We start from the raw sequence: 20,200 nt of genomic DNA, 5'->3' as shown, positions 1-20,200 counted from the left end.
GATGACATTGAATCAAAGTGGAAAACTGGATAAAAATAAATCAATGTAAGGGATTTTTTTTTTTTTACCTAAATATAATCAGATTTTTTGGGGTTTGATTTCATGTTCGCTGACAACTGAACCAAATGTAAACTGACATTGAAATGAGGTCTGTGTCCAGTGGGAAGAGACATTTCATGTTGTAGTTCTTTATGGAATATATGTGTTACTTACAGAACATCATGTAAAGGCAATTTGTACCTACTCAGGTCAATTTAATTCCTGATGAACAAATGTCTCAATTCTCTCAATCTCTTCATTAGTGTCTCTTTCTCTCGCTCTAGTCGTGTCTACACTTTACACTTACATGTGACTTCTGCTATCATAATACGAAGACGGATCTAGATGCACAAACGTGGCTTTGTCGTCAGATTGTGTTCAGATCTGTCTGACCACTTCAGGAGGTGGTCAGGGATGCATTGTGTGCAGATTTCTCCTCAGTCTGGATGCAATCAGGCTACCGAAACGCATGGCGTGGGCGACGTCATCAGCACTCCTCCCACAAGTCTCCAGAAAACGTGTGTTTTGGGACTGAGAGGCACCGTTTCGTTAGAACGTTGGCAGAAATATGTTCCTATCATGTAGGGAACCTGTTTGCTGGCCTCAAATGGTATCCATCTAGCTAATATTTAGAAAAAACATTTGGCTAGAGTCATGCTAACTCGTTTGCAGTCCCTTTAGCGTTCCTTGTTAGCTTGCTGGCTAGCTACAGTAGTTAGCTACAGTAGTTAGCTACTGCCATCAGCTGTTGTGGCGTTATCATATTTAGCCTATTCCACCGTTTGTAGAATGCATAGTTGATTTAGAATATTGTGCGGGAATGGACACAATGTGGACCCATTTTAAATGTAGACAGACGCATGACGTGTTTGGAATTCCATAATCACAACTCCATTATCAGAATACAAAAGCTGCGTGAACTGTCACATCTAGACACAGTCTCTCGTTCTCGCTTGCGCTCTCTAAGCTGCAAAAACTCTAGACATGGCTGGTTACATCTGTCAGTGGGCTGATACAGGTGTCTCTGACCTGATGTTTTACTAGACTAGTGACTTTCCTCCTTTCTTAATATGCGTGCATATACGCCGCCTCTGGCCTCCGATGCTCCACCGCCTTTACCTCACCACCAACGTCTGACCAGAGTTTCTCACTTAGCAGTCACAGCAGTAGCTGGGTTTGGTGGTCTGAATATTTCATTAGGATGCTGTGAGGCACATTCTATTCTGTTGTCAGCCCCACTCTACAAATGTCCACTCACTTTCCTGCCACTACTTCTAAACGTGTGTGTGTGTGTGTGTGTGTGTGTGTGTGTACTGGATCTTAAAGCAGCCTCTACCCGTCCATCCATCTAGTACTCACACTTGTTGTGATGACAGTATTTCCAGGATTAGTTAGGGGACACATTGTTACTCTCCCACAGTCCCATTTCATGTACACACTTTTATTAATTTTTATTTGGTTAATTTTGTCATTTGTGATGTCTCCTATCTCAGAGACATATTTACATGGAGACCATCTGATGCAGAGAGGGTCTCCAAATGGGCCCCTATGGGCCCTGGTCAGAGAGAGTGCACTGTATAGGGCCATACGGTCGCATTTGAGACACTGCGTCTTTATAGTCTTTCCTGTTGGTCGTAAACTGTAGAGACACATTGGCACTGAATGTGATTAATCAAGGTGAATGAAAAATATATAGTATTTTCATGAGAACTATTCATTAGGTGTGGCTGTTCAATCCATACCTTGCAGTTAGTGTATATTATCACCGTCAAAGTGAGAAAGAGTTGGAATAAAATTACTGTGTGCTTTCCTACCAGAAAAAAAACGCAATGCATTTTCTTTATATCTGAACCACAAACCTCACTCTCTTTCGTCCCTGTTATATTAATGTACATGAATATTACAGATCAACTTACAGTACAATCAGTGCCAATGTGTCTACAGTAGGCAGAACGAGGACATTTCCAACTGACTGAATGTGTTTCTCTTACACTAATACTACCTGATGTGTTCATTTACATTGAGTACAAAACATTAAGAACACCTTCCTAATATTGAGTTGTCACTATATGGAGATTACACTAAAACTACCTGACCTCTATATGGAGATTACACTAATACTACCTGACCTCTATATGGAGATTACACTAATACTACCTGACCTCTATATGGAGATTACACTAATACTACCTGACCTCTATATGGAGATTACACTAATACTACCTGACCTCTATATGGAGGTTACACTAATACAACCTGACCTCTATATGGAGGTTACATTAAAACTACCTGACCTCTATATGGAGGTTACACTAAAACTACCTGACCTCTATATGGAGGTTACACTAAAACTACCTGACCTCTATATGGAGGTTACACTAATACTACCTGACCTCTATATGGAGGTTACACTAATACTACCTGACCTCTATATGGAGGTTACACTAATACTACCTGACCTCTATATGGAGGTTACACTAATACTACCTGACCTCTATATGGAGGTTACACTAATACTACCCGACCTCTATATGGAGGTTACACTAATACTACCTGACCTCTATATGGAGGTTACACTAATACTACCTGACCTCTATATGGAGGTTACCCTAATACTACCTGACCTTCTATATGGAGGTTACCCTAAAACTACCTGACCTCCTATATGGCGGTTACACCAATACTACCTGATCTCCTATATGGCGGTTACACCAATACTACCTGACCTCTGTATGGAGGTTACACTAATACTACCTGACCTCTGTATGGAGTTACACTAATACTACCTGATGGATCCCTCTATATGGAGGTTACACTAATACTACCTGACCTCTGTATGGAGAATACACTAATACTACCTGATGTATCCCTCTACATGGAGGTTACACTAATACTACCTGATGTATCCCTCTATATGGAGGTTACACTAATACTACCTGACCTCTGTATGGAGGTTACACTAATACTACCTGATGTATCCCTCTATATGGAGGGTACACTAATACTACCTGATGTATCCCTCTACATGGAGGTTACACTAATACTAACTGATGTATCCCTCTATATGGAGTTAACACTAATACTACCTGATGTATCCCTCTATATGGAGGTTACACTAATACTACCTGATGTATCCCTCTACATGGAGGTTACACTAATACTACCTGATGTATCCCTCTACATGGAGGTTACACTAATACTACCTGATGTATCCCTCTGTATGGAGGTTACACTAATACTACCTGACCTCTGTATGGAGGTTACACTAATACTACCTGCCCTCTATATGGAGGTTACACTAATACTACCTGATGTATCCCTCTACATGGAGGTTACACTAATACTACCTGATGTATCCCTCTATATGGAGGTTACACTAATACTACCTGATGTATCCCTCTATGTGGAGGTAACACTAATACTACCTGACCTCTATGGAGGTTACACTAATACTACCTGACCTCTATGGAGGTTACACTAATACTACCTGATGTATCCCTCTATATGGAGGTTACACTAATACTACCTGACCTCTATATGGAGGTTACACTAATACTACCTGACCTCTATATGGAGGTTACACTAATACTACCCGACCTCTATATGGAGGTTACACTAATACTACCTGACCTCTATATGGAGGTTACACTAATACTACCTGCCCTCTATATGGAGGTTACACTAATACTACCTGCCCTCTATATGGAGGTTACACTAATACTACCTGATGTATCCCTCTACATGGAGGTTACACTAATACTACCTGATGTATCCCTCTATATGGAGGTTACACTAATACTACCTGATGTATCCCTCTACATGGAGGTTACACTAATACTACCTGATGTATCCCTCTATATGGAGGTTACACTAATACTACCTGATGTATCCCTCTATGTGGAGGTTACACTAATACTACCTGACCTCTATATGGAGGTTACACTAATACTACCGGACCTCTATGGAGGTTACACTAATACTACCTGACCTCTATGGAGGTTACACTAATACTACCTGACCTATATATGGAGGTTACACTAATACTACCTGATGTATCCCTCTATATGGAGATTACACTAATACTACCTGACCTCTGTATGGAGGTTACACTACTACTACCTGATGTATCCCTCTATATGGAGGTTACACTAATACTACCTGACCTCTGTATGGAGTTACACTAATACTACCTGATGTATCCCTCTACATGAAGGTTACACTAATACTACCTGACCTCTGTATGGAGGTTACACTAATACTACCTGATGTATCCCTCTACATGAAGGTTACACTAATACTACCTGACCTCTATATGGAGGTTACACTAATACTACCTGACCTCTATATGGAGGTTACACTAATACTACCGGACCTCTATGGAGGTTACACTAATACTACCTGCCCTCTGTGGAGGTTACACTAATACTACCTGACCTATATATGGAGGTTACACTAATACTACCTGATGTATCCCTCTACATGAAGGTTACACTAATACTACCTGATGTATCCCTCTACATGGAGGTTACACTAATACTACCTGACCTCTATATGGAGGTTACACTAATACTACCTGATGTATCCCTCTACATGAAGGTTACACTAATACTACCTGATGTATCCCTCTGTATGGAGGTAACACTAATACTACCTGACCTCTATGGAGGTTACACTAATACTACCTGACCTATATATGGAGATTACACTAATACTACCTGATGTATCCCTCTACATGAAGGTTACACTAATACTACCTGATGTATCCCTCTACATGAAGGTTACACTAATACTACCTGACCTCTATATGGAGGTTACACTAATACTACCTGATGGATCCCTCTGTATGGAGGTAAAATCTGTATTCTCTCTCTCTCTCTTTCTCTCTCTCTCTCTCTCTCTGTGACCTTTCTGTAATATCCATGGTTCTGTAAGGAATGTGGAAGGAAGGCTTGAGCACATGGGGAGCAGTAGCCTTTGATGTTGGAACTCAACTCAGCGGGGCCACTGGTCTAATGCCAATGCTAAAAATTGCTGTGGTTATGCTCACCTGTTATGTGAAGGTTAACATAGACACAGGCCTCATCGTTGATGGCATGTAGATAACTCCTGATACAAGACACTAGTTCCTCTTCTTGTTGTTGCATTAATGAAGATGAACACAATCACAGCAAATGCGTCATTGGTTTGTCTGTTACCTTTTTAAAAATATAATTTGTTTGTTGTGCCATCACTTTCCATCTCATTATTTAGCTTATAGATACTGCAGACACTTTCTGGGGAAGATGAACCCGGTTCAGTTCTAATCCTGTATCTGTTTAAGGCTTGGATGGCAAAGAATTGTATATATGTTTTAAATCTTAAACATGTAACTTTTTTTCTGTATCAAATTTCAATACATGTATGTACGGTTTTAACCTTCATTTGTTTGTTTCAGATAAATCTGGAGGGATGACAGCCCCAGAGGCTTTGGCCAAGAATCACATAGTGTACAATGTCAAGGTAGGATCTTCTAATTAAATTTCCGCCAGGCGTTGAGCTCAGAGGTGAATAGCACCATCTACTGGACAGAAAATGATGTGCCGTTTTATCGTGTTGCAGTTCCTTGGCGTAACAGAGGTTGACCAACCAAAAGGCACAGATGTCATAAGGATAGCAGTGAGAAAGCTGAAGGTATGCTCGTAAGAATTTCCCCCAGTACTCAAACAATTTTGATTTTATAGGACCTTAGATTTGTCAATGTCATAACGTACCATCCAAGCCACTACCTGTTCACCTCGCTATCATCTAGAAGGCGAGGTCAGTACAGGCGCATCAAAGCGAGCACCGAGACATTAAAAAACAGCTTCTACTGTATCTCAAGCCCATCAGACTGTTAAATAGCCATCACTAGCACAGAGGCTGCTGCCTACATTCAGACTTGAAATCATTGGCAACTTTAATAAATGGAACACTAGTCACTTTAATAATGTCACTTTTTAATTTAATAATGTTTACATATCTTGCATTACTCATCCTATATGTATGTTCGGCATTCTATACTATTCTTCTGTATCTTAGCCGATGCCGCTCTGACATTGCTCGACCATATATTTACATATTCTTAATTCCATTCCTTTACTTAGATTTGTGTGTATTGGGTACAGGTTGTGAAATTGTTAGATATTACTGCACTGTCGGAACTAGAAGCACTATAGCGCTACACCCGCAATAACATCTGCTAAACACGTGTATGTGACCAATAAAATTTGATTTTGATTTGACGTTTCAATCCTGCAGTTCCAAAGGCATATCAAGAAATCAGAGGGACACAAAACACCGAAGGTGGAGTTGCAGGTGTCCATCTACGGAGTGAAATTATTAGACCCCAAGACCAGAGTAAGTCCACTGTGAGGGGCCTCATAATAGGCCAGATTCATTGGGTCTTTTGTGAAGAATAAACTCACCAAGCAGTCAGCCTTTACTAAAGCGGTCTCTGTCTTAATATTATGTTTATGAGTAGAATTAGATTAAGCTCATTTATCTTCATTCATTATAGGATGTACAGCACAACTGTCAGCTTCATAGGATATCCTTCTGCGCGGACGACAAAACCGACAAGAGGATATTCACCTTCATCTGCACAGAGCCAGAGACCAAAAAACACATCTGTTATGTGTTCGACAGTGAAAAATGTGTAAGGAAAAAAAGTATAATTTAGTGTTTGTTTTTCATGAGTTTTTATATGGATTCTTTAGAGGTTATAATAACCTTCTATGAATCTTAGATGTCAATTTATCAGAAGTTAGTCCATAGTATGAGGTCACGGTGGAATGGTAGCATTATTGAATTCATCCTAGCTAGTTGTTTCAGGTTTAAAGAGGTGTTAGGGGTTTTCTTTTTAAGCTAGTAGTTCTGAAAATAGTGGTCAAGAGCAAAATAGGCCCCTGAAAATCGTGTACTACATCATATATGTGCAACACATCAAAGGGTACTTTCACTAGATGTTTGAGGATACCCATGATGCACTGGATTGCAGGCAGAGGAGATCACCGTCAGCATTGGTCGAGCATTTGACCTGGCGTACAGGAAGTTTCTGGAGTCTGGCGGGAAAGACGTGGAGATGAGGAAACAGATCGGCAGTCTGCAGAAAAGAGTAAGTCTGCGTTCCTTCTAAACTCTCTGGTGCACTATTTAATCATGGGGAATGTAGTGCCACATCCAAACATAACTAGAGCATGAAAAAGGCCTGACAAAATGGGACCTCTTAGATTATGATCTTGTGTTTGTTGACTTTAGATTCTGGAACTGGAAACTGAAAATTCCAAGTTGAAAGAACGACTTCAAGATCTAGAGGATCACATGGCAGATTGTCAAGGCTCACCGGTAAATTAGCTACTAATCTAACAGTTTCTGTCTCACACTAATCTCTAGAAATGTCTGCCGTAACAATAGCTTACCTTCCTGACATCAGTGATAACAAATCACTACCTGTTTCTTCTTTCTCTGGCTGATTTCTCCTCAGCTTCTACACTTGAACTCTTCTAACGAGGCCCACATGCTGCCGAGTCCCTCATCTATGTTCTGGGGTGACAGTGTCAGCCTGAACGCCCTTTCCTTTCTAGAGATGTCCTCTGTGGCTCTAACCCCAGCCAGCTCTCCAGACTCCAGTATCTCCGCTGGTCTACTAACACCGCCACCCAGTAAACCTACCCAGCCCAGGCTACCACAGCATTATGGAGGTTGCTTACCTCCGCCCAGTAAACCTACCCAGCCCAGGCTACCGCAGCATTATGGAGGTTGCTTACCTCGACCGCGAGTAAATAGCTACTTCTCTCTCGCTTTTCCTTACTACACTGCTAGAAGAAATTGCGCTATAGAGAAGCAAAAGGGTTCTATGGTTCACCTCATATACAGAGGTTATATACAATCACAGAAATGCCCTTAGACTGTGTGTGTGTGTGTTTAGTTTTGACTTTAGCCTTAGTACGACATCCAGCTGCCATTCAACCGCTTTGTACTTGGTTGTTTTCCCCCCTCAGGCATGGAGCACCATATCCAGGCGTCCCCCGACGGACGTTTTCGACATGGTTCCATTCTCCTCAGGGTCTCCTATGGCAAGGAAACCTGCCATCAATGGGTCCTCTCCTCCTCCTCCCTCCTTTTCCCCTCCTCCACCACCTCCACATGTTTTCCTGAGAGAGAGAGGTGACTACTCTGCCGCGCTATGCTCCTTTTTACATTATGTCGTAATGAAATTCATTGATAAACTGTTGTATTAGTATTTATGCAATTGCATACAAGTCGTTCAATGAACAATTTCACACATACAGTATGCTGATTCAACTCCTGTCTTCCCTCTCTCTGCTGTGTATTTTCCCTCGTTCCCTCATCCTTCCATCTCTCCCCTCCAACAGGAACAGATATTTTGGGGGCGGAGCCTTTTGACCCGTTCCTCTGCAACACGTCCTTTCCTCCTGACGTCCAATCTAAACTGGATGAAATGCAGGTGTGTACATTCATCTGTAGGAACAGCAGTGTTTCTAGAGCGAGTATTTGCAATGCTCATATTTACGTTAATAAGGGGCATATTACCTATAATGTCAAAGTACACAGGCATTATGTGCTCAGTCATTGGTGTAAGTAATAGCATTGCCTCCAAACAAATATAGCAAAGCTCTACCATTATGCTGATTAGCTGTTTATCAAAGGTCAAATACTGTATGCTTTGGCTGCGTTCCAATCGACATGGATTCTGCCTTTTAGAATGGGACCCAGCCTTTCCAGAGTTTATACTGGACCCGTTTTATAAGAGTTGAATGTTCATCTTGTCATTATTGTAATGCCGTATACTGTTTACATGGTCTGAGTAAATATTTGACATATATTAAGTATAAACGCAGAAAAAAAATAAACGTCCCTTTTTCAAGACCCTGTCTTTCAAAGATCATTTGTTAAAAACCAAATAACTTCACAGATCTTCATTGTAAAGGGTTTAAACACTGGTTCCCATGCTTGTTCAATGAACCATAAACAATTAATGAACATGCATCTGTAGAACGGCCGTTAAGACACTAACAGCTTACAGATGGTAGGCAATTAAGGTCACAGTTATGAAAACCTAGGACACTAAAGGGTCTCTGCTCATCTGTGTGAACATGCCTTAGGAATGCTGCAAGGAGGCATGAGGACTGCAGATGTGGCCAGGGCAATAAATTGCAATGTCATTACTGTGAGATGCCTAAGACAGGGAGACAGGACGGTCAGCTGATGGTCCTCTCATTGGCAGACCACATGTAACAACACCTGCACAGGATCGGTACATCCGAACATCACACCTACGGGACAGGTACAGGATGGCAACAACAACTGCCCGAGTTACACCAGGAACACAATCCATCCATCAGTGCTCAGACTGTCTGCAATAGGCTGAGAGAGACTGGACTGAGGGCTTGTAGGCCTGTTGTAAGGCAGGTCCTCACCAGACATCACTGGCAACAACGTCGCCTATGGGCACAAACCCACCATCGCTGGACCAGACAGGACATGCAAAAAGTGCTCTTCACTGACGAGTTGCCGTTTTGTCTCACCAGGGGTGATGGTCGGATTTGCGTTTATCGTCAAAGGAATGAACATTACACCGAGGCGGGATCGATTTGGAGGTGGAGGGTCTGTCATGGTCTGGGGCGGTGTGTCACAGCATCATCGGACTGAGCTTGTTGTCATTGCAGGCAATCTTAACGCTGTGCGTTACAGAGAAGACATCCTCCTCCCAAATATGGGAGGAGGTACCCTTGTGGTACCCTTCCTGCAGGCTCATCCTGACATGACCCTCCAGCATGACAATGCCATCGCACACAGAACGAGCAGTATGGCTGATTTCCTGCAAGACAGGAATGTCAGTGTTCTGCCCGGATCTCAATCCCATTGAGCACTTCTGGGACTTGTTGGATTGGAGGGTGAGGGCCATTCCCCCCCAGAAATGTCAGAGAACTTGCAGGTGCCTTGGTGGAAGAGTGGGGTAACATCGCACAGCAAGATCTGGCAAATCTGGTGCAGTCCATTAGGAGGAGATGCACTGCAGTACTTAATGCAGCTGGTGGCCACCAGATACTGACTGACTTGAGTTTGACCCCCCCCTTTGTTCAGGGACACATTATTCCATGTCTGTTAGTCACACGTCTGTGGAACTTGTTCAGTTTGTCTCAGTTGTTGAATCTTGTTATGTTCATACAAATATTTACACACGTTACGTTTGCTGAAAATAAACCCAGTTGACCGTGAGGACGTTTATTTCTTTGATGAATCTAACAAGATTATGACCTACAGTTCATCTAACTATATATAATCTAACTGTTGATTGTAACCTACAGTTCATCTAACTATATATAATCTAACTGTAGATTGTAACCTACAGTATATAATCATATTCTCTCTCTCCACTGTGCAGCGTCAGCGACGGTTAGTTTACTGTCACCTATGTTTATGCTTCACAATGCCCATCACATATTTTTTTTCCCATGAAACATGCATTCACATTTTCACTGATGTCTGCCTCTATTTATCTCTCATGAAAATCCATTATGTACATAGAGGCCAACTGTCAAAGTACATTATGATTGTAGCATACCATGTTTGCTCCCAGTCCTGCTAATTTCCTATCAATTAGCCATCATTTTGCTTTTGTCATAACATAGATTAAGTGTAGACCTGAATTAAAAAAGCAAGGTTTCTTGAGAATCTCAATTGAGAATGTGTCTAGCATACTGGCCCGTAATTACAGCATTACTCATTGTTGTATAGGACACACTGCTCTAGACTTCTGTACTCTCTGGTTGGATCACTGACCTGTGTGTGTGTGTGTCTCTCTCTCTGAAGGAGGGGTTCAATATGGGACTAACCCTGGAGGGCACCATCTTCTCTCTGGACCCAGGGGACAGTCGCTGCTGACCACAACGCAACCCTAACATGGACAGTTGACGCTGACCAAAACGCAACCCTAACATGGACAGTTGACGCTGACCACAACGCAACCCTAACATGGACAGTTGACGCTGACCACAACGCAACCCTAACATGGACAGTTGACGCTGACCACAACGCAACCCTAACATGGACAGTTGACGCTGACCACAACGCAACCCTAACATGGACAGTTGACGCTGACCACAACGCAACCCAAACATGGACAGTTGATGCCGACAACAACGCATCCCTAACATGGACAGTTGATGCCGACCACAACGCAACCCAAACATGGACAGTTGACGCCGACCACAACGCAACCCAAACATGGACAGTTGACGCCGACCACAACGCAACCCTAACATGGACAGTTGACGCTGACCACAACGCATCCCTAACATGGACAGTTGACGCTGACCACAACGCATCCCTAACATGGACAGGACAGTTGATGCCGACCACAACGCAACCCAAACATGGACAGTTGACGCCGACCACAACGCAACCCAAACATGGACAGTTGACGCCGACCACAACGCAACCCAAACATGGACAGTTGACGCCGACCACAACGCAACCCTAACATGGACAGTTGAAGCTGACCACAAAGCATCCCTAACATGGACAGTTGATGCTGACCACAACGCATCCCTAACATGGACAGTTGATGCCGACCACAACGCAACCCTAACATGGACAGTTGAAGCTGACCACAACGCATCCCTAACATGGACAGTTGATGCTGACCACAACGCATCCCTAACATGGACAGTTGATGCTGACCACAACACAACCCTAACATGGACAGTTGATGCCGACCACAACGCATCCCTAACATGGACAGTTGATGCTGACCACAACGCAACCCTAACATGGACAGTTGATGCTGACCACAACGCAACCCTAACATGGACAGTTGATGCCGACCCCAACACAACCCTAACATGGACAGTTGATGCCGACCACAACACAACCCTAACATGGACAGTCGATGCCGACCACAACACAACCCTAACATGGACAGTTGATGCCGACCACAACACAACCCTAACATGGACAGTTGATGCCGACCACAACGCAACCCTAACATGGACAGTTGATGCTGACCACAACGCATCCCTAACATGGACAGTTGATTACCTTTTTGATGATGCTTTCCTTTTTGTAGAAATAATTTAATTGGTAAAGAAGTATTTGTATAAAATCAACATTTCTGGGACTACAGTGAGGGAAAAAAGTATTTGATCCCCTGCTGATTTTGTACGTTTGCCCACTGACAAATGATCCGTCTATAATTTTAATGGTAGGTTTATTTGAACAGTGAGAAAAATCCAGAAAAACATGTCAAAAATGTTATAAATTGATTTGCATTTTAATGAGGGAAATAAGTATTTGACCCCCTCTCAATCAGAAAGATTTCTGGCTCCCAGGTGTCTTTTATACAGGCAACGAGCTGAGATTAGGAGCACACTCTTAAAGGGAGTGCTCCTAATCTCAGTTTGTTACCTGTATAAAAGACACCTGTCCACAGAAGCAATCAATCAATCAGATTCCAAACTCTCCACCGTGGCCAAGACCAAAGAGCTCTCCAAGGATGTCAAGTACAAGATTGTAAAGTACACAAGGCTGGAATGGGCTACAAGACCATCACCAAGCAGCTTGGTGAGAAAGTGACAACAGTTGGTGCGATTATTCGCAAATGGAAGAAACACAAAAGAACTGTCAATCTCCCTCGGCCTGGGGCTCCATGCAAGATCTCACCTCGTGGAATTGCAATGATCATGAGAACGGTGAGGAATCGGCCCAGAACTACATGGGAGGATCTTGTCAATGATCTCAAGGCAGCTGGGACCATAGTCACCAAGAAAACAATTGGTAACACACTACGCTGTGAGGGACTGAAATCCTGCAGCGCCCGTAAGGTCCCCCTACTCAAGAAGCACATATACATGCCCGTCTGAAGTTTGCCAATGAACATCTGAATGATTCAGAGGACAACTGGGTGAAAGTGTTGTGGTCAGATGAGACCAAAATGGAGCTCTTTGGCATCAACTCAACTCACCGTGGTTGGAGGAGGAGGAGGAATGCTGCCTATGACCCCAAGAACACCATCCTCACCGTCAAACATGGAGGTGGAAACATGCTTTGGGGGTGTTTTTCTGCTCAGGGGACAGGACAACTTCACCGCATCAAAGGGATGATGGACGGGGCCATGTACCGTCAAATCTTGGGTGAGAACCTCCTTCCCTCAGCCAGGGCATTGAAAATGGGTCGTGGATGGGTATTCCAGCATGACAATGACCCAAAACACACAGCCAAGACAACAAAGGAGTGGCTCAAGAAGAAGCACATTAAGGTCCTGGAGTGGCCTAGCCAGTCTCCAGACCTTAATCCCATAGAAAATCTGTGGAGGGAGTTGAAGGTTCGAGTTGCCAAACGTCAGCCTCGAAACCTTAATGACTTGGAGAAGATCTGTAAAGAGGAGTGGGACAAAATCCCTCCTGAGATGTGTGCAAACCTGGTGGCCAACTACAAGAAACGTCTGACCTCTGTGATTGCCAACAAGGGTTTTGCCACAAGTACTAAGTCATGTTTTGCAGGGGGGGTCAAATACTTATTTCCCTCATTAAAATGCAAATCAATTTATAACATCTGACATGCGTTTTTCTGGATTTGTTGTTATTCTGTCTCTCACTGTTCAAATAAACCTACCATTACAATTATAGACTGATCATTTCTTTGTCAGTGGGCAAATGTACAAAATCAGCAGGGGATCAAATACTTTTTTCCCTCACTGTACGTATTGGTTTAATTGGTGACCAATGTCATGATAAATGCACTGCAGTAGATCACTATTTTTCTACCCCATAAATAAAATGTATGTGTAATTTTTGCTTGTGGGGGGGGTGCATTGCTTTTGTATTTTGGATTATTGTACAGTCATTAAATGTGATTAGTGGTTGACAAGATTGGAAGACCATTAGCTCATTGACTTCCTCTCATTTTATAGACTCATGCCCTTCCTTGCACTTTAACAAATATTTTTCTGTGTAATTTTGCACCAGGAAGCTCTTTTTAAATGACTTTACCTTTCCTTTCATTGTTGTTCGTCAATAAACGTTGTATTGGTTAGAGAGGTAAAGAGATTTGTTTGGCGCCAGGCAGGTATTAACCCTGCCGAATGGAAGAGTACCACACCAGACAAACATCAGGAGAAGAGGCCTGTTTACTAGGTAGCCAGTGGAGAGAAAGGATAAGACACCATATAAAACACATGTCACAGCACAGGTGTGACCCAACCAAATAATACCTCATACAATAATAATGGCAGAGCAATTTAAAAGGCAACGTCATCTAAACAATTGACAAGGAAGAACCCAGTCATAACACTTAGAGAATGTGCAATATTCGCTATTACCTGGGAGTAATGAGTGTGTGTGTTCAAAGACTAAACAAATAAAGCCTTAATGTCCAAAAATCTTCTTGGCCAAATGTCAAGTCAATACTGTTCAAACAAACTCACACAACCTCCCTTTAACCCTTCTGCTGTGTTTCTGGTTGAATTGGCTCCCTTTAACCCTTCTGCTGTGTTTCTGGTTGAATTGGCTCCCTTTAACCCTTCTGCTGTGTTTCTGGTTGAATTGGCTCCCTTTAACCCTTCTGCTGTGTTTCTGGTTGAATTGGCTCCCTTTAACCCTCCTGCTGTGTTTCTGGTTGAATTGGCTCCCTTTAACCCTCCTGCTGTGTTTCTGGTTGAATTGGCTCCCTTTAAACCTCCTGCTGTGTTTCTGGTTGAATTGGCTCCCTTTAACCCTTCTCCTGTGTTTCTGGTTGAATTGGCTCCCTTTAACCCTTCTGCTGTGTTTCTGGTTGAATTGGCTCCCTTTAACCCTCCTGCTGTGTTTCTGGTTGAATTGGCTCCCTTTAACCCTCCTGCTGTGTTTCTGGTTGAATTGGACCGATTTACAAGTTCTCTCTCTGAAAACTTCATTTAATCTGATTGTCATAAATCAAATCAAATCAAATTTATTTCAAATCAAATCCAATTTATTTATATAGCCCTTCGTACATCAGCTGATATCTCAAAGTGCTGTACAGAAACCCAGCCTAAAACCCCAAACAGCAAGCAATGCAGGTGTAGAAACACACAAAATACATTTGATTGTCATTACATGTTGGGTATTTGACTTTGTACACCTGTGGTATTCCCGGTCATTAGAAGTCAATGGGTGAGACTACAATTAGTTTATAAAATTGAGTTCAGGCACATGCCCATTCATAAGATGGGCACACTTCTCCTAGACCCCCATATGCATGTGTTTGAGCACACACACACCTCACTCCCCTTCTTGGCTTCCATGGCAACCCCCACGGGAACCTTTCCCCAATAGAATCTTTCCCCCACTGGAACCACACCTGGCACTCACAATCGCAACATTGTTTCAATAATATATGTAACTTTTCTCACAGTATATAAAGCTTTGAGGTCATGCTCACAATTAATCTGTGGCAGCATAATGACCAAAAAATCTACTGTATGTGAGGCTCTAGATCATACATTTGATCATGACACTGGTGAGGAGAGAGTCCTTGTAAAACGTTGACACAAAGTAGTCTGATAAATAGCACAATGTGTTTCATCTGAGTATATGTTATAGTCAAAATAATCCATATATTATGCTTTTTTTAAACTCAAAAACGAGTTGTATGAGCTCAGGTCAATGAGGCCTACAGGCCATAAATAGCAAATAGAAGTTGAAAACTTGTAATGTTCACAAGAACTTAAGTTGATAAAAAGATGAACACAACATTAGGTGATAATATGTATTATTGATTATTGATTTATAATCAGCTATAACGGGGCGGTCATTTTGAACCGGGAACACAATGAATTAACATGAAACGAACACAACATGAGGGTTAACTAAAATGTCTAGCAGTCATAACGTGCATTATTAGTTCACCAAAGGCACTGAACATAAAAAGGGAGCGCAGCACAAAGCAAGCAATTATTTCAGTGTAAAGCACTGAAGAAGGAGATGGTCTTAGTTGATGCATCCAGGGTTGAACGAGCATTAGTCCATCCTACACAATCCTTGTTTGTTTGACAAAAGCTTGCAACAATGTTGCTAGTAATCCATGAGATCAAAGGAAGCAGGGTTTCAACTCGTCAGGAGTAGCGCGGTAACAAAGGTGATCAAACTCAATTTTAAGCACGCTGAATTTTTAAGCACGCTGACTTGTAGATGACCTGGAGCTAGTGGGTCTGGCGACGAATATGTAGCGAGGGCCAGCCGACTAGAGCATACAAGTCGCAGTGGTGGGTGGTATAAGGTGCTTTAGTAACAAAACGGATGCCACTGTGATAAACTGCATCCAGTTTGCTGAGTAGAGTATTGGAATCTATTTTGTAGATGACATCGCCGAAGTCGAGGATCGGTAGGATAGTCAGTTTTGGTGGGGTGAGTGAAGGAGGCTTTGTTGCGAAATAGAAAGCCTATTCTAGATTTGATTTTGGATTGGAGATGTTTGATATGAGTCTGGAAGGAGAGTTTACAGTCTAGCCAGACACTTAGGTACTTATAGATGTCCACATATTCTAGGTCGGAACCATCCAGGGTGGTGATGCTAGTCGGGCATGCGGGTGCAGGCAGCGAAAGGTTGAAAAGCATGCATTTGGTTTTACTAGCGTTTAAGAGCAGGTGGAGGCCACGGAAGGAGTGTTGTATGGCATTGAAGCTCGTTTGGAGGTTAGATAGCACAGTGTCCAAGGAAGGGCCAGAAGTATACAGAATGGTGTCGTCTGCGTAGAGGTGGATCAGTAAATGCAGCTAGAGCAACATCATTGATATATACAGAGAAACGATTCGGCCCGAGAATTGAACCCTGTGGTACCCCCATAGAGACTGCCAGAGGACCGGACAACATGCCCTCCGATTTGACACACTGAACTCTTGTCTGTGAAGTAGTTGGTGAACCACGCAAGGCAGTCATTAGAAAAACCGAGGCTACTGAGTCTGCCGATAAGAATATGGTGATTGACAGAGTCGAAAGCCTTGGCCAGGTCGATGAAGACGGCTGCACAGAACTGTCTTTTATCGATGGCGGTTATGATATTGTTTAGTACCTTGAGCGTGGCTGAGGTGCACCCGTGACCAGCTCGGAAACCAGATTGCACAGCGGAGAAGGTACGGTGGGATTCGAGATGGTCAGTGACCTGTTTGTTGACTTGGCTTTCGAAGACCTTAGATAGGCAGGGCAGGATGGATATAGGTCTGTAACAGTTTGGGTCCAGGGTGTCTCCCCCTTTGAAGAGGGGGATGACCGCGGCAGCTTTCCAGTCCTTGGGGATCTCAGACGATATGAAAGAGAGGTTGAACAGGCTGGTAATAGGGGTTGCGACAATGGCGGCGGATAGTTTCAGAAATAGAGGGTCCAGATTGTCAAGCCCAACTGATTTGTACGGGTCCAGGTTTTGCAGCTCTTTCAGAACAGAACTGGAGTATTATGGCGTCTTATCAGTGCCATAGATTATGATGTGTAGAGATGGGAGAGAGACAGAACTGGAGTATTATGGAGTCTTATCAGTGCCATAGATTATAGTGTGTAGAGATGGGAGAGAGACAGGACTGGAGTATTATGGCATCTTATCAGTGCCATAGATTATAGTGTGTAGAGATGGGAGAGAGACAGAACTGGAGGAAGCATATTTTATATTGCAGTAGTTGCATTTGAAAATGCCTCTGTGTGTGTGTGTGTGTGTGTGTGCGCGTGTGCGTGTGTGTGTTCAAAACAACCCCATATTCTGCTTAAGAACAGCTGTATAGCTTTGTCAACACTGTTATGAGGCACACAGTGTGTTATTATATTCCAGGATGACAACATCCCAACATCCTATTTCAGATCGTATTCTCATTAGCATGCGGGTGGGAGTGTCTTCTGAAGGGCCTTCACATCATGTTGTCACTCATATGCTGACTAAGCCCTCTGATGTCAGCACTAAACAAAATACTGCCTTCCTGGTTGCTTAGCTCCCACCACACCCATGACAATTAGGGACGTTTATGTGTTCAAGGATCTGACTAGTGGTTCTGACTAATAAAACCTTTCTGTTTTTTTGTACCAACACATATGATTCTTACTGCACATTGACTTATTACCCTGTATACTTCTTTATTTAGAAGAATGGCAGGAGAACATAACAAGCCCTTTGATATCTAGTGAGGACGTTTAGAACCTTTCAGGGGGAATACTATGGTCCACATAGTGAGGCTTTTCCTTCAGTTTACAGTCATGGCTGGTCAGAAAACCTACAGCACAGCATTACACTGGTGAGTTGTTTTAACATCATCAAGGACCGGGATTACATGTTGATAAAATCAACCAGATGAAAATGGAAGAGCTGGGCTCTAGTGACATTTTGGAGGCCATTTGCAATGGGCAATGGGCAATGGCCAGTCAATATTTTCAAGATGTTGTGGTCACTGGTCAACAGACTTCAGTCTAAAGTTGGTCAGAAGCCTGTCCTCTGATGACTCCTTGCTGTCCCCAGTCCACCTGGCCATGCTGCTGTTCCAGTTTCAACTGACCTGAGCCCTAGGACCATGCCCCAGAACTACCTGACATGATGACTCCTTGCTGTCCCCAGTCTACCTGGCCATGCTGCTGCTCCAGTTTCAACTTCCACCTGACTGTGCTGCTGCTCTAGTTTCAACTGTTCTGCCTTATTATTATTCGACCATGCTGGTCATTTATGAACATTGAACATCTTGACCATGTTCTGTTATAATCTCCACCCGGCACAGCCAGAAGAGGACTGGCCACCCCACATAGCCTGGTTCCTCTCTAGGTTTCTTCCTAGGTATTGGCCTTTCTAGGGAGTTTTTCCTAGCCACCGTGCTTCTACACCTGCATTGCTTGCTGTTTGGGGTTTTAGGCTGGGTTTCTGTACAGCACTTTGAGATATCAGCTGATGTACGAAGGGCTATATAAATAAATTTGATTTGATTTGATTTGACTTACAAGTACTAGCCGGAGTCTCACTCGAGTCCTGGACTATAGTATGATGACAGACTGTCTGTCGGTCTCCCTATGATTATATCCCCATCAACTTCTGATTGTGTTTCCTCCACCCAAACAAACATTATCAAACATCTCATGTGGTCCTCTGTGGCTCACCAGGTAGAGCATGGCGCTTGCAATGCTAGGGTTGTGGGGGTCGATTCCTGCTGGGATTGCCACAAGAAAAGTGTATTAAAGTGGCTGCAAAATGTGCATATTATATTCTGTGGCTTACTTCATGTCCTGTCATTGGTCTGCACAGATTTGTTTTGACCTATCCTGTGACCTCAAATTGTTGTAACTAGAGGAGGAGACAAGGGGAGAAAGAATAAGAATGTAACGCAACAAAATGTGGAAAAAGTCAAGAGTTCTGATTACTTTCTGAAAGCACTGTATATCCATAAAAATGAAGCTGATTCATGTTTTCGACTGGCTGAGAAAAGCTGCCTGCCTGTCTGTCTCATCCCAACTCCCGAGACGTTCATTACTATGGGACAGCTGGAGACCAAATTTGAATATTGAAACAATGTTGAAAATGTCAGAGAGACAGACAAGAAGGTTTATACAAATCTCCACTGTTGATAACTAAATGTTAGTCTAAAAGAAATAGTGTCTAGGTGGTTTTTATAGTGGAGATCAAGGTAATAAATTGCCTGGCTGGGCTGATGAGACAGTGGATTGGCAGTCAGATGGAAAACCCATTGTATAAAGTGGGCTAGTACAGTAGGCTAGGGTGAGTACTATAGCGTCATAAGCAATAGCATGTGATGGAGTTCCATACATTGTAATTGGAGGATAGATGTGAGGGTTATTGAATCAGGATCAAATTGTCTGTTCTCCATTCTGTTTAATATGACAAGGAGTGGCCTGATAACTTGTACATGCATGCTTGTACCTAAATATTTCTCTCACGCTACAGTAGCTTCATAGGTGTGGCCACATCACTCATGGAGTCCCTGTTTTGGGGAGGGAGGGGTGTATGACTTTCAATCATGGCAGACCATGTTGAACCGAACCTTGCTTTCACTTGTTGTGACACAAAAGGTTGTCCCACAGTAGATGCTTATCATTCACTTATCTAACACAGAGGTAGAACATACGGTGCAGCCCTACAGACTACTACAGATCATCGGTTGAATTTACACAAGAAGCCTCACAA

General features: G+C 42.9%; 1 protein-coding gene across 2 annotated transcripts in view; it reads left to right on the top strand.

Moving 5' to 3' along the window:
* The window catches only part of LOC109877623 (PTB domain-containing engulfment adapter protein 1), a 33,067-nt gene extending 21,650 nt beyond the window's left edge, over nt 1-11,417 (top strand). The window contains exons 4-13 of one of the 2 annotated variants that reach the window (XM_031820734.1): nt 5,474-5,538; nt 5,638-5,709; nt 6,316-6,414; nt 6,575-6,712; nt 7,055-7,171; nt 7,315-7,401; nt 7,541-7,834; nt 8,058-8,223; nt 8,433-8,524; nt 10,894-11,417. In XM_031820734.1, coding sequence (XP_031676594.1) covers nt 5,474-5,538; nt 5,638-5,709; nt 6,316-6,414; nt 6,575-6,712; nt 7,055-7,171; nt 7,315-7,401; nt 7,541-7,834; nt 8,058-8,223; nt 8,433-8,524; nt 10,894-10,965 — 1,202 coding nt within the window. In that variant the 3' untranslated portion in view covers nt 10,966-11,417. The remainder of the gene's footprint in view (nt 1-5,473; nt 5,539-5,637; nt 5,710-6,315; nt 6,415-6,574; nt 6,713-7,054; nt 7,172-7,314; nt 7,402-7,540; nt 7,835-8,057; nt 8,224-8,432; nt 8,525-10,893) is intronic. The other variant, XM_031820735.1, reaches the window with a different exon arrangement.
* The last annotated feature ends 8,783 nt before the right edge of the window (nt 11,418-20,200 follow it).

This window comes from Oncorhynchus kisutch, unplaced genomic scaffold (assembly GCF_002021735.2).
Source record: "Oncorhynchus kisutch isolate 150728-3 unplaced genomic scaffold, Okis_V2 scaffold3610, whole genome shotgun sequence".
Classification (NCBI taxonomy): domain Eukaryota; kingdom Metazoa; phylum Chordata; class Actinopteri; order Salmoniformes; family Salmonidae; genus Oncorhynchus; species Oncorhynchus kisutch.
The sequence above is the reverse complement of the archived record's forward strand: the minus strand, read 5'-3'. Positions and strand labels throughout refer to the sequence as shown.